The following is a 16238-nucleotide window of genomic DNA, read 5'->3' on the forward strand; positions in this document are numbered from 1 at the left end:
ATTCCTCCTACACCTACTGCTCCTGTACCCATATTAACTTGTCATTCAAACCTGAAACCTCATTGTGTCCCAACAATAGAAACCAAATCCAATTCAAAACAACAAAAGTATTGATCCTCTCTACAGGGTGAACTCCTTCATTATGGACTTTTAGCTGTATTGCTACTCGAGTCATCCTGCTGTTTGTAGAAAACCTTAACTGTTTATCACCTTTCCAATCATGGCAAACAGTGGTAATAGGTGAAGATCCAGATGGGATCATTCTTCTAAAAGGGTATCTACCTTTCATGCTAAGGGATCTGGAACAAGTGAATAAAATACCTCTATCTTTTTGTTAAGGGACATCGCAAACATTTCTATGTTCGGTCGACCTCAATATTTCAAAAAATCAAGACATACTGATTGATGTAGAGACCACACCTTTGCAAGCACCAGACTTCTGCTTAACTGATCAACCAAAATATTTGATTTCCCCATAATGAACTGTGAAAGAAGAATTATCCCTCTATAATTTGTCCCGGTTAAAAGCACCTCTGCTATTTGGTATAGGGGATGTGATATTGTCTTTCCTACAACCAGGTGCTCTTGGCTCTATAATGAGTCATCAATATTGCTAGTAATTCTTGGTAATTGATAAGATTCAGCTGCTGTGATGTCAATTTCTAGAGTTGCTCCCCACCCTTCCTATGAAGCATCTGTTAACAGAGAAAATTCTGGAATCTTCATTCACAACCATGTCAGCAGCCAAATTTGGTTTTCCATCTCTGGATTTGAACTCATGTCTAGATTGTCTAATTCTGTTCCAATGATCATTGAGATGAAATTGAAAAACCCTCATCTCCAGACATTCTCCCATCAGAACAATTTTCTCTAAAGAAGAAATGGTCAATAGCAGCCTCATTTACATCCAAAGAAACATAGACTTCAACATCTTGAACTTTTGCAAAAAAAGAGAAATGACTGAATCCGTTTCTCAGTCTGTTGCTATTATCTTCCCCAAATAGAAAATCATCAAAGTTGGAACCAGAAGAGATTTCTCCAAATCTACTAGGATTCCCAACCGATCCAGCAACCTGAGCAACGACACTTGCTGAACCCGAATCCTTTCCAATGATTCACTATAATTAGCCAATCATCTAAGTATAAAAGTACTCTTTACTGCAGAATTCTTAACCACTTGAGGTGACAGCCATAATCCTGGCAAATACCTGAGGTGCCATCCTGAGAGCAAAACACAGGCACTTGAATTGGTAAATCTTTGACACGTTGATGGAACAAAGCTTTATCTTGAATTGAGATACAAAGGATTGTGGAAATATGCATTTGATAGGTCTATAGAAAAAATCGTATACTTTATTTTTTCTTTGGCTTTCCCAGAAATGTTGAGGGATTCTCCGTCAAAAACTTTGTGAGAACTGTGAACTTGTTGAGGGCCAATAAAGTTAAGGGGAGCAACTGGGCAGGTAAGCTCAAAATTACCACCTTGGCATAAGACTAGGTAGCCTTCGGAAAATTTACAAAAGATATTAAGGAAGTTACGAGCTTTTGAAAATCATCTTTATCAAAAAGATTTGTTAAATGTTAAATTGAACATTGGTTCTGGTGTGTCAATACTGCCATCATCCCCGCTATAATCAACAAGTCTAGACTTCCCTGGATTTTGCCCTAAATTATCATTAAGTTTCCTTTTAAACTTGGAACTCTTCAATTGGTTGGTAACCATAGATACAAACTTTTCTATCTTTTCTATACGAGGAACAGAAAAATTCTCACTCCTCACAATGGTTATCTAAATCCCACAAGACACAAAGAATGCAGTTCACTATTGCCTAGAAACAATTTTCTTGAACAATCTATGCAGTTGTTGTTAAGAGATTCAAAGGAAGATATGATTAAAGCACTAAAATCTAAACAATCTGGAGAGGAGGAAGTTAGTCGGATTGATATGACACAGAGATTGAAAAGATAAAGAGACTCTGGTGCCCAACATATTTGCTTAACCATTAGATTGCCTCATCACTTTACTAGCTAAAAGACCCAATAAAAGGAAAGGAGATTGGATTTTTTTAACTTTAAGGGTAAATGTTAATAATTCCATGCTTCCATAGAGAAGAAATTTGAACATCAGGGGATGTTCACAGATATAAATAATGTATAGCTTCCTCCTCTTAGCCCTCCTCAAACTCAAAAATAATGTGGCCATTTTCAAGAGCAACAAACAGATAGCCAAAAAATATTAAAATTCATATTCCATGGCCAGAAACTGCCATATTAAAGGCTGTAGTGTTGGTCTTCATTGTCCTGAAGAAAAAGTTGAAACTCTGCAAGACAAAGCAAGAACAGACACAAATATGAACATATGAAGGCAAAGATATGATACTGAGCCAATGATTTGTTAACCCTTTTACCCCCAAGCTATTTGGAACTTTCCAACTCTCAACCCCCAGGTGTTTTCTTTTTCAAGCACATTTTGCAATATATTTTTTTAAATTGCTCTAACAGCCTTAATTTTTGTCATAGAGAGGTCAGGTTAGTCTCATTCTTTTGGAAAATGCCTGAATTTTCTCAAAAAGTTATCAAAAATATGCAAAAAAAAATGTAAATATCAGTTTTTTTGCAAGGACGTACCAGTACGTCCATGGGGGTAAAGAGATGAGTTTTGTGAAACGTACCCGTACGTCCATTGGGCGCAAAAGGGTTAATACAACTTGTTGGCGATATCAATGGCAATGGTAAGTCATACTGGAAACAAGTACAGTACATCAAATATTAAATTAGTTGTTTTGTTATAGGTTGCTGCTTTCCTGGGTCCCATGGCCAAATCCACCTTCTTCATAGAACTTATAAAAATGTAAATAATTTACAATCAATATTACAAATGATTAAAGTATAAACAAAACTATTAAAACATCTCAGCAGAAAATGTCATTGCTTCACTAGAGGCAAGTGTCTATGGAAAGGAAAGAATATTGGAAATCTTTTCAATTCTAGGGGTAAATGTCGATAAAACAAGCTTTTGGAGAAGAAGCAATGTGTATATTAGGAGAGGTTCATCAAAATAATAAACAAATCATTTATGGTTAATCTATCTTCTATAACTGAAGTAAACATGATTAGGCATATCATTACAACATATGAATAGTAAAGAAACATATAACAAAATCTTTTTACTGAATATTAACAATGACTGCTCATTAGTATTAACCCTTTTACCCCCAAAGGACGTACTGGTACGTTTCACAAAAGCCATCCCTTTACCCCCATGGACGTACCGATACGTCCTTGCAAAACAATACTATAAAAATTTTTTTTCCATATTTTTGATAATTTTTTGAGAAAATTCAGGCCTTTTCCAAGAGAATGAGACCAACCTGACCTCTCTATGACAAAAATTAAGGCTGTTAGAGCAATTTTAAAAAAATATACTGAAAAATGTGCTGGGAAAAAAATACCCCCCTGGGGGTTAAGGGTTGGAAATTTCCAAATAGCCTGGGGGTAAAAGGGTTAAAATAGAAAAAGCCAATATCCGACAGACTTTTGAAGTGGGATAGTTACATGTTGTAGACTAACCCCCTTTTCTGTATTGAACAATAGACTACAGTGTTTGAGACATTCAAGAAACCAGGTTTATGATCTGTACATGAGTCTTTCAAGTATGAAATTACATTGGAGATTTTATGATATTGATTAAGTGAGAAAAACGGTACCTGATTGCAGTGCACAAGATCATTGGTATTAGGAATACTAACCTTTCCATATTTCAACTTCAGGCAAATGTTGCCAAAACAAGGGCTACTAATTTTAAAAATATCCTAATAATTGATAGATTGCAGCCTACATCAAATTAAAATATCAATAAAAAACAAAGAAATGCACAGTATAAAGCTCAAACTTACAATCCAGCGGACACGTAGCTGAGTTGCTGACATAGCTCGGACAGTCATGTTAGATGGGGGATGAGCTGGCTCAGCTTGGAGAGTTTGAAATTCTGGAGAGGCCTCAGAGGGTTCTGACTTACCAACCACATTATTGGCAATTAATCTCAGATAGTATTTTGTAAAGGGAATAAGATTCTGCACAGTTATTGTAGTCGCATCAGGTGCGGAAACTTCATATATTGTCTCCCATGTACTGCTACGAGAAGACAATGCCTGAAAATCAATAGTGCATTGTTATCATCTGTATATCAAAATAAATAAGTATAAATAAAAGTTACATTATCAAACAGTTTTTACAAACAATCTTGAATGACGTCTCACAGGGAAAGTTCATAAAGACTTACTTGTACTGTCCATTTTGAAATAGAAGAATTCCCATCAAAACCAGGTGTGAATTGTAACATCACGGAAAAAGCCTGAATATTTGATACAGCCAGACGATCAGGAGAACTAGGCAAGACTGGTTCAACACCAGATTGAATGGTTGCTGTCAATGACTCTCCACGCCCTACTGAAGTCCATGCATACACCTCAAAGGTGTAAAATGTTGTTGCCTGTAAATTTGTTCAAACATCAAAGCTAAGATTGAGGGATTTGTCAGTTATGGAAGATGGGATTAGGGCAAACTTATAAGAGCACAATCAGTTCTACATTTACAACATGAAAAATGGCAAGCATTTATTTAATGGCTACACACTAACACATTAAGTACACTCTAAATACTGTACATAAATCAGTACGCAGCATCATATACAAGTGATTGATATTTATCAACAAAAAAACAAAACTATATTTACTTCTAGGAAGGAAACTTTAAGCCGTAGCTCTTCATACTCACAGTTAAATTAGAAACTACAGAGCTTGTAACATCTGCTGTAAAGTTCTGAACGGTCAACGTCTGTGGAACATCCTTCACCATGAAGGCCAGTGTGTATCCCTTCAAAATGCCGTTGCTCTTGTCAGGTTCAGACCACAAAACTTTAACTGATCTGTCACTGATATCTTCAAATTTCAAACTTGAAACTTCTTCAGGTACTACAATATAAAGAAGAAAGGGAAAACATAAGCAGCAAATCATTACTACTACACAATGTAAAATCATGAGCATTGTTACTCAGTAGTTTAAGAGGCCAGGTTAGTCTAGATATTTAACTGCCAGAAGGCTTGTATCACTACGGAACTTTCCAGAATCGAATAGAAAGTCAATCTCATGTAGAAAATGAAAATTTGATATGCAAAAATATGACTAAATATACATATCATACTAAAATAATAAAATTATATTAATAGTTTTAAAGCTATTTTCATAAATAAATTATCAGCAATCACAGCAATGACCAGACCTTTAACTTCAAGTTAAGCTACCATAGACTTATATGTAAAAACTCCTTATCATGATTACTAAAAATAGAATGAAATCCTTACCATCTTCATGAGTCTGAACTTGAACTGGCTGAGATCGGTTGCCATCACCAGGATGAGTGAAGCACAGGACAGTAACATAGTATTCCGTGTATTTTCTGAGGTTTGCAAGAACTGCAGACAACTGAGCATCAGGATAGGGACTGGGTGGGACTGTTAAGGTTTTGTCTGGCTCAATGGCATTCTCTGGTTTACCTGTGTAAGAAGATATATACACATAGAAAATCCAGTACATTCCTATATTAGACACTATAAAAAAGTACATTCCTATATTAGACACTTTAAAAAAGTACATTCCTATATTAGACACTTCAAAAAAGGAAATACTTTTGACTAAAAGTTATACTGGAAAAGAAGATTCCAATTAGATGTGTGTATTATGAAATTAAATTATTATTAAATGTTTCTTATTATATAACTAACAGCCTATAGGTAAACCACCATTCTAAAATAAATAGCATTTTAGTTTAAATTTAAAAACAAACAAACAATAAGACATTGTTGAAATAGCAACATACACAGTTATAAGCCTGCAACAAATACTGTACTGACATGTAAAAAAATGCACAGAATACCAACCTCTCCAAGCCTGAACTTTGTAGCCTTGATTTATTCCATTAATCATCCAAGGATCTGGAGGCTTCCATGTTACATTTATAGAAGTTGAAGTCAGTGCTTCAGCCCCAACGTCCTTAGGTGGGGCTGCAGGAATGCCCTCCTTGGTCTTTACCCGAATGCTTCGTGAGTAAACACCAACACCTTTTACATTGTAGGCAGCCACCTGAATCTCATAGTCCTTCCAGATAATGAGGCCTCCAATGAGATAGTTATGCTGACTCTGAAAATCCATATTCACCAAATTAGCCATGTACCAATTCAAAGTTAAAACACTAGTAAAAAAAAAAAATTACAGAATCACAAATTTTTATAAGTGCTGTAATTAGTATTTTACTAACTATGCAAACCTGGGTCCTTTAATAGGAGTACGCTTTTAGCGAAGCTGGATACATCTGTTAAAACTTTAAAGAATTGGCAGAAGTTCCTGCTAGGAAGTGGGGAAACACTTTGGTACTGTACAGGAGCAAAAGTTATGATTCCTCTTGACCTGATCAAGATGATGCGGCATGCGTTAGGCTCCGTCATTAGCAGGAACTGGAAGACGGTCAAGGAAAACCTATAACCATGTGGAAAATATGTTTCCATAATGTATGGTCATTATGAAACATACATTCAGCCATCCTCCCCTGCATCTGGGAGGATGGAGGAGAGCTTTTAAACAAAACTTATTGCTTGACCATGTTGCTCCCCAACATCTAAAGTCTGATCCAGCAAATAACGGAGCAACTGCTGCACCCAAAGGAAGGGGAAGAAAGAAGGAGGTAAAAGAGCCAGTCAAATTACCTTTCATTCTAGACTTATATACGACTAAGGATACCAGCATCAAGGATCTATGGATATACTACTGTACATAATGGGCAGAGATTGTCCCATGAAGCAACTAGGTTTGCTACATAATCTATCGACCAACTACCACCTGGCTAAGGATACCAGTATCAGGGACTTGTGAATATACTACTGTACATAATGGGCAGAGAAGGTTATGTTGTTACCAGACTCATCTTCAAGAATTACACCTTTGGCAAGTTCTTCCTAAGAGCTGGAATAGATAGAAAGGAATCTGAAAGTGTCCTTCCAGAACCAGAGGCAAATAATTTTTCTTCCAGTTATCACTTCTTGTAGGGAAGAAAGGAAGAAGGAACTGAAGTCTTGAATGGTTAGGTTCTAGGTCATGTATCCGAACACCTGAACCGAGGTGGTGATCCTCTGTTCTTTAGGATGACTTGTAGCACAGGCAAAGTTATGTCATTTCCTTATTACTTCATCAGGCCTAGACTACACGAGGATATTAAATGGTCAAAGCCTTCTCGGCAGCCCGTTCCATTGTTTGATCAGGGATTGCTTGAGACGGTTGCACTCGTAAAACATTTCCGCAATTTGAGCTCCTTAGAAGCTCCCACATAGTCTTGTTGATTTTCTCAAAGGGTTCAGGCCTAAGACCCAGCTGAAAACTTGGTTTGAGATGTGAGCAGTATCCTTTACCGAGAAGATTAAAGATCTTCTTTGACGAAGAAAGACACAGCTGATCCAGATACAATTTCGTGTATGGCTGCTTAGAAGTGATCAGGTTCATACCGAACCTCAGTGTCATCAACTGACTGTTGAGTGATCGGGCAGAAAGGAGTTAGTGTATAGAATCCCTATGGATGTTGTAGCTGGTAATGCAAAAAAAGTTATTTTTCATTTGTTGTTTTCAATATGAATTTTAATTGATTTATTTGATAATATTTTCATTTTCAAGAAAAAGAAATTACTTTTGCATATCAAATCAAAATGAGAGAGAGCTGCCTCATGTCAATTAAGTGAGCATGACAAGTACTGCATTGTACGTGTGACAAATATATTTCAAACTTATGTCTCATAGATCAGTTTCTGTTGTACAGTCAATGCTACAACTTCGAGGAGTCTTAAATGGTCACATGACTTAGGCAAGTACGGTACTGTACTACACGTGTATTGCATATGTCAAGAGCTGATGTCAATTAAGGCAGTTTTTGTAACTAGCAGGACTGCCATTTGGTATTTTCAGAACCAAATTAGGTTGATTTTGCTATCTGAAATTTTGATTTGCTATTGAAAAATGCAGTTTGGTATTTAACATGAATTACATAATATGGAAGAGTTCACAGAAGTTTAATCCATCATCTAGAGGGCTCGGATAGGTTCCATCACTCAATTCTCTAAATTTGCACAAAGTTTTTTACCATTTCCTCCAACCTGCAGTGGTATGGTAATTTTTTCCACCACGAATAGATGCACTCTTCATAGCGGAAAAAGTTTGGTAACAAAGGCATAATCAACTTTATCTTAATAAATAAATGTAAGGCATAAAATGGGTCTGAGTATACTGAATGCCTAACAGGTGTAAATCATTATAATAATTGTTGTAGAAAACAAGAATATAAAACTATTGCAAACATATTAACAGTCTGCTAAGTATTACTGGTAGATATATTATATTAGTTTAAAAGTCAAAATATATAAAGTAAATGAAAGTAAAAGAAAAATTGACAGCAAAGGTAAAAGGAAAGAACAAAGCAACAAGATAATAGATCATACAATCAAGCAAACAAAATTTACATCTGAACCTACATTACATAAACAGCTATTAAAGTAAACATAACAAAATAAAAAGTAATAAAGCAACTAAGGAAGATGACAATACAGTGATGCCTCAGGATACGAAATTAATCCGTTCAGGATGCGGTTTCGTATCCTGATATTTTCGTATCCTGAGTCGCGTTTTACATGTAAATAGCCTAATCCGTTCCAAGCCTTATAAAAAGTCACCCTTTCTTTCATAAACACGCTAAACTGTAGTAATAAACATGCAATGCAGCCATTTCTATCATTCAATAATTAACACAACCGTTAAAAACAACCTAATCCATTCCAGAAACCACTATGAGATTATTCAATAATGTAGTTATAGCCAAGTTATCCCCCCCAAGCCCAAAGAAAACGGTCCGTTTTCTTTATTACTGTATAAAAGTTACGGTACTGTATGTACGTAAAGCATTTAGATCAGTGAAGGTGTATTGTTACCTGTACGTACACCTAAATTAATGATTGATACCTGTACACTCTGAAAAAAAGGTTACAGTTAATTAGTGTAACAAAAAAGTTGAAACTTACCTTTTGATTGAGACGATGTCCGATAGCGAAGTCGCGGCAGAGGAGGATGGCATAAGGCAGAAAACGTAACAAGTGACAGACTACGTACAGTAATTTACACACTTAAAACATTAACACTTAAACTTTACGAAATAAAAAAATGGAAGAAATAATTAACACTTAACATTACGTATGGAAAACTATAAAATGAAAGAAAAAATTACTTTAACACTTAACGGTAACATAAAACTTAAAATTGAATTTTTTTTTGTTGCTTTTTCATAACTTTACGTTTTTCTTATTTTCTAAATCTCTTCTACTTCTTCATCACGTTCTTTTTTCTGTTTCTTTTCTTTACTTTCACCTTCTAATTCTTCATCCCTTCCTCTGTTCTGTTTCTTTTCTTCACTTTCACCTTCGTCTTGGCCTACTAATACCGCTGGCCTCTTTAATAAGAAACTATCCATTGAAGCTTGTTTCTGCCTACTTTTCAACACATTTCTAAAATGCGTTAGGCAAACGTAATATAATACACTACGTAACGTTATATACAGTCTATGTATAGTAAACACTAATACAGTACAGTGCACAGTAACGAATGTTTATTAACGATAACACGTGGCGTACGAATGTACTGTATATTAACACTAAGTCAAACAAGCGAAAGCACACAATGTCTGTTAACGATACCGCGGTCGGAACGAAAAGAGAGAGAGAGAGATGAACGCCAGTGCGTAGGCAAGCTGGGATAGTTTCCGACCAATAGGAAAGCAGGATCTTATGGCGTCAGCTAGCGTCTGAGTAGAGAGATAACCAATGGGTGAGTGGGAGGCTGTAAGTGAGTCTACCCAAGTTCAAAGTCAGGCGGCGCGCGCTTTTTAAAATTACTCTCGGCGAAGAGTTGGGATCTCGTAAGGTTTTCGTATCCTGAAATTTTATCCGTATCCTGGGGCATAAAAATCTTCGAATCACTTTTCGCATCCTGAATTTTTCGTAAGCAGAAACTTTCGTATCCAGAGGTATCACTGTACCAATGAGAGAGAGAGAGAGAGAGAGAGAGAGAGAGAGAGAGAGAGAGAGAGAGAGAGAGAGAGAGAGAGAGAGATAAAAAATCTATGGTTCATGGAGCATTACTGTATCTACAGGTCTCAAGTCATATCCAAGGATTTTCATTTGAAAATAAACGTATAACAAAGTCACTATACCTCTTTCGTAATATTCCGATAATACCACTGTGAGTCCTTGTAGCCCCATAGCCTATAACGCACCATGAAGCCATGGATTAACCCATTTCGGTCTTCTTCTGGTGGAGGCTCCCACTGAATCATGATCTCAGTTGAGGATCTTGGAGATCCAACTAATCCTTGAGGAGGTCCTGATGGAGCTGGAAAAAATACATTTGACATAAAAATCTCATCCACTACATGACCTTGAACATTAAAGAGTAAAGTATTAAGGCCTGTATCTAAATGTTTCAAGGAAACAAGGATAGCAATATGTTTTACTTGTTCTTAGTGCAAATTTGTATCTAAATGTTTCAAGGAAACAAGGATAGCAACATGTTTTACTTGTTCTTAGTGCAAATTTGTATCTAAAATGGTGACAAGTGAAGAGAAACATGAAGTTAGAAAAAGGTCAACAAATATAATAGTGTAATAGAACTGTTACAATCCGAGAGTAATATAACAAACGAATGCAGTCTTAAATAGATATGCTGGAACAGAAAAGCACTGGTTATAAGAACGTGGGACTGGAGAGAGAAACCCCATAGGAGAAGCACACCTGTTCTCGGGATGTAAAACAACAGGGACGGAAAATGGTAAATAGCGATTAACAGAGGTACTAAAAAATCTATGCAATTTACTGTGAATGTTCTTTTGAACAGTTTTTTCTTTGAATACAATGAAACTTTAAAAGAATCCTACCTCTAAATGAAACCATACACATGTTCATTTTATTTGCACCTGAACTGGCAATTGAGAAATAAAACACCATGAAAACTTGATACAATAGCAATGTATAAAATTATATCTAAAAGTACAATAGCTATCTTCAATAAACTTATAAACAAACAAACCTTCTTGAGGCAATATGACAGTGTCAGTTGGAAGTGATGGGGAGCCCTCTCCAACATTGTTGACAGCTGAGACTCTGAACTGGTAGGCTGTTGAAGGTCGCAAATCTCGAACTATTGCCTGAGTAGCATCTGCACTTACATTGGTAAGAACTGTAACCCAATTTAAACCCAGATCATCCACACCTGCAATTAAAATAGGATTATGTTTTTAGTTAACAAAATGAAAACCAAAATGGAAAAAACCTTAACTATGACTTTTTATAAATGGCACACCGCTACTGGATTCTAGACTCGGACAATATAGCCTACATTATGAAATTGAAATATGAACTTTAAACTTGTATCATCTTATGTTTTCACAGATTAAGTGGTAATGATGAAACCTAAATAATATATTCTACAAACAAAATTCTGAAATAGGATAACATTACAAAAGTGAGAGACCATGAAACAAAATAGTTATATATTAAGTTCCATCAATATAAAAATGTGTAAAACTAATATAGCCTACATTATGAAATTGAAATATGAACTTTAAACTTGTATCATTTATGTTTTCACAGTATGTGGTAAGGATGAAACCAAAATAATACATTCTACAAACAAAATTTTGAAATAGGATAACATTACAAAAGTGAGTGACCATGAAACAAAATAGTTATATATTAAGTTCCATCAATATACAAATGTGTAAAATTGATGCCTTTGGCTAACAACGTACCTTCAGTTGCTGACTCTCTCTTCTGAACAATGAACTTGACAATTGGGCTGTTTCCATCAAAAGTTGGAGTCCACGACACGCGAACTGACTTTGAAATCAATGGAGTTCGTTCTGCTTTAACACCAGTTGGCGCATAAGGCAACTCTATCACCTCAAGGCGAGCAGAGCGAGTCTCGTTTCCCCCTGATGATGTAACCTGATAAAATGCAATAAAGTTTATATTCCACAAAAATCATCTCCATTACCTGAAGTAAGCCTACAGTACACAGATTACAATGTTTTCTAGTCACTCTCATGACTATAAAACAGGATTTATTAATTAATGAGGTAAAAACCAATGCCATATACACATGTAGTAATTGGACCGATAAGTGGGAGGAGACCAAGGTAACTGAATGAAAAGTAGAGGGTAGAAAGCATTTTAGGCTTTAAATACTTCTGAACACTCCACAAGGCACACACCTGTATTCCCCCATGGAGATAATTGTGTAAAAATCCAGTAATACTTGTAATTCATAATACCTTACCATTAGGGCATAGATTTTATCACATTCAGCATTTTAAGGAAATGCTCAGGAATAATGAACCATAGCAGAAACACTTACTTATACTGTACCTTCTTTTTCATCTCTCACAATCAAAATTAAAATTAATATGCCCCTTCTGCATAACTTCTTGAATACCAAAATTTCAAATACCATTTGGATTCAACACTTTTCTATACTAATTCTTTTGACCTCTCAGAGCCAAAGGGAACCGAAAAAAAATACTCACCACACATGTGTAAGTGCCCACATCAGCTGCTCTGACTTCTTGAATTTCTAGTGCCCCATCCTGCCGAACACTAATTCGAGGAGTACCTTCTGGTTCTACCAGGATACCATCGTGAAACCACTGAACTCCTACAGACACTGTAGGTGCATGTGAGACTTTACACTGAAGATTTGCTACTCGGCCTAAGATTACCCTGGTGTCCACTGGCGGTTGGATTATTTGCGTTTTGACTGGAAAAAAGTAAAATTGCATAGAAGTAAGCACAACAGTGGGTGGCACACTAATTTCTTGATCAAAAGGCACACAAAAGCGTCACATGCTTGAAACAATACATTTCTTGCGGTATTTCATTCAAAAGTATTCCAGTTACAGTATAAATCACTGAAATGACAAAGGGCAATACTTGCCCTACCTGCAGAGCTACGCGCCATTCTCTTAAAGTTTCTCAACTCCGTAGCTAGACCTATTACAAAATTACAATATTTATAGTTATTATAGGTGTTAAGAAGGATTCCCTTTATCTATCACCACAGGCACCCGCTTGGAGATTAATAATAAAGAACTATTGGCAGAAATCTCAAGATTAAAATATTGGTCTCATAAGATATAAAGGCCAAAAACATAAGACTACTGTAAAAGGTTTCCATCACCATGAGTTCTGATTCATTTAAGAACCATGGGTCCCATAATAAAAGCTCTTGATGAGGACTTCTCTTATTGAAGAAAAACAAATAAAGGATTTCAAGGTTTCATGCTTCTTCTTCAGTCAAATATCCAGATGTCACGAAATATTAATGAAAAGAAATATATTAAAGGCAAAGAAAAAGAGCATATATATATGTATAGAAAAATAATTAAATAATTTTTCTATTTCTATACTATATAATTTGTTCTCAAACCTCAACTTATACTGTACTGGCTCTACTCCCCACAAAAATAAAGAAATTCCCGTTTTCTTCCCTTGAAGAGGCCAAAACTTTTGCTAACAATGCGACATCTGGTGACCAATGGCATCCGTCAGTGTTGGAATACGCCCATGTCATCCTTAGTATTAAAGTCGAAACTAATAACCTACCCTTCTGACATCATGAGTCAGTGGGGAGAGAGTGAGCATGTATATGAACATCAGGTGAGGAAAGAAGTAACAAATTTTACTTATTAAATTTCATTCATTTCTATGACACTCCAGGTATGTTTATATTGCCAATTCACACACACACACACACTGATGGATGTGGGTCACAAAGAAAAGAGATAAGAAATTCAAAGACTGGCCAGGGCACCAGCCACTCGTTGAGATACTCCCACTAGAGAGTTATGGCATCTTTTGACTGGCCAGACAGTACTACATTAAACCCTTCTCTCTGGTTACGGTTCATTTTCCCTTTGCTTACACATACACCGAATATTCTGGTCTATTCTTTACATATTCTCCTCTGTCCTCATACACCTGACAACACTGAGATTACCAAACAGTTATTTTCACCCTAGGGGTTACTGTATTGTAATTGTTCAATGGCCACTTTCCTCTTGCTAAGGGTAGAAGAGACTAGGGTTGTAGCTTGGCAAGTAATAATAATAATAGTAATAATAATACTAATTTCAAATCTCAACTTGCCTCTTAATCTGGTGGTTCAATATCAGAGCTTGACATCTAAGGTTATAACTTAATGCTCCTGTTTGTATTTTTCAATACCTCGTCATTACATATGACTGTAGTTATCCATATACTCTACCCAAAATAGAAAACCAATAATCCCTAAACTAAAAATGGCACCCAAAACCCAAAAATCTAAATGAAAACCAGGATTCTTCAAGATAAAGTTTTACGAATACCGATTTGGTAGCAAACTAAACTGCAGATAGAACTGATTCCAAGAAAGAATCTTTGAAAAATCTAGAAATATGGCTTCACTTTCAATAACATGTACTCTCACTTCCAAGTCTTTCGTCTTGCTTGGATGCAATTTATGAGTGTCTGTGACCAGTCTTTTAAAAAGGAAAGATATAGTAATTTTCCACAATAAGACAATTTGAAAACCTCACCACACAAAACAAATTAGGAACATTCACCCCAATGTCTGCAGTTTTGGCCAAATATTACTTAACAGTCTTCACTGAACAGAGAAATCTATTCTCTGATGAACTCACAACTTCCTTTTCCGAAGACGTAATTTGAAAAAATGTGACAGTAAAATCATCTTATGTTGTCCAAAAACAATCTTATAAGAAAGAGCTTGCAATTCACTTATGCTTTTAGTCAATGCTAGTACCAAAAGAAAATGAGTTTTAGCTGCGAGATCTTTAATATTAAGATTTTCCAAAGGTTCAAAATCTCTGCCTGTTAAGAAATCTGATACATTTAGGCTCTTCCTTTCCCCTTTCCTCTGCCTCCTCTTCTTTCTCTTCCTCTTCCTCCTGCTGTAAAGAAACATTTCTCCTTACATAAAACACTGCCCTTCTCATTTGCTTCCTTTTAACTTGGGTCTTCTTTGCCTTGCATAAGCTAAGTGACTCATGTCAGCAGAAGTAATAGAACCTACTGTACATTAACATCACTATGGACAATTTTTGATAACTTAGTGGCCGAGCCTATGAACAAGCACTGTACACTGTCATCGGAATGCAACTCCTCATAAAAACATACCGTACAATATACCAAGATACAATATTACTCTATGAGATAAAGAGGTTTCTTACTAGTGCTTACCTCCAGCAAGAGGAGGGATATTAGGATCCAGGCTATCAACTCTATCCTCTACCTCATAATTGAAAGGAACAAAGGCTGTGTTAGACTTTACTGATTAGATAGGTAAGTGCAAGGGCTACACAGTAGAAGATCCAAAAGTAGAAAAAATGAGAGGCTCTAAGAAAGGATCTCGACTTTGTCACAATATGCGTACCATCAGAACCTTTACTGACTGGTGAACTAGAACCTCTAGTCAATACTTGAGGAGTTAAGCTAGAGTTCAAAACTGGGCAAGTTAGATTAGAATCTTTATTTTACTATTGAATGAAGTTCAAGCAGTCAATAGTTTATGAGGCTCATTACATATTATTAAAACCCCAACATTTGTCAGTGGCTGAAAGCTTGTTAATACCTTGAGTGCCATTCCCAATATCACCCACAGATCAACTATCTGTGATTCACTGGATACTCCCCTAAACTAAACACTAGTTAATTTTTTATGTTTGAATTTCTTACTCTATTCCCTCTGCATTTGAACATATCTTTCCATAAGCGAAACCATAATGTTTTGCATTCTTAAAAGCAATTATATATATCAATACTGTCCTGGCAAGAGACACAGAGAATGAGGACCATGATCCACCCATCTAATGCTCTTAAAACAATCTATGCTTCATCATCATCACCTCCTACACCTATTGACGCAAAGGGGCTCAGTTTTGATTTCGCCAGTCGTGTATTTTGAGCTTTTAATACAATACCTTTCCATTCATCATCTCCCACGTCACGTTTCATAGTCCTCAGCCCTGTAAGCCTCGGTCTTCCAACTGTTCTAGTGCCTTATGAGGCCCAGTTGAAAGTTTGGTGAATTAATCTCTCTTGGGA

General features: G+C 36.0%; 1 protein-coding gene across 8 annotated transcripts in view; it reads right to left on the minus strand.

The window, feature by feature from the left end:
• The window catches only part of sdk (sidekick cell adhesion molecule), a 223097-nt gene that overhangs the window by 61608 nt on the left and 145251 nt on the right, over nt 1-16238 (minus strand). For 5 of the 8 annotated variants that reach the window (XM_068352198.1, XM_068352199.1, XM_068352197.1 and 2 more), the window contains 10 exons: nt 13077-13127; nt 12665-12894; nt 11891-12086; nt 11170-11352; nt 10298-10476; nt 5940-6198; nt 5364-5555; nt 4777-4973; nt 4283-4492; nt 3897-4151 (listed from right to left, as the gene is read on the minus strand). In XM_068352198.1, coding sequence (XP_068208299.1) covers nt 3897-4151; nt 4283-4492; nt 4777-4973; nt 5364-5555; nt 5940-6198; nt 10298-10476; nt 11170-11352; nt 11891-12086; nt 12665-12894; nt 13077-13127 — 1952 coding nt within the window. The remainder of the gene's footprint in view (nt 1-3896; nt 4152-4282; nt 4493-4776; nt 4974-5363; nt 5556-5939; nt 6199-10297; nt 10477-11169; nt 11353-11890; nt 12087-12664; nt 12895-13076; nt 13128-16238) is intronic. The other 3 variants (XM_068352202.1, XM_068352203.1, XM_068352200.1) reach the window with 1 other exon arrangement.

Source organism: Palaemon carinicauda, chromosome 28 (assembly GCF_036898095.1).
Source record: "Palaemon carinicauda isolate YSFRI2023 chromosome 28, ASM3689809v2, whole genome shotgun sequence".
In the NCBI taxonomy this organism is placed as follows: Eukaryota; Metazoa; Arthropoda; class Malacostraca; order Decapoda; family Palaemonidae; genus Palaemon; species Palaemon carinicauda.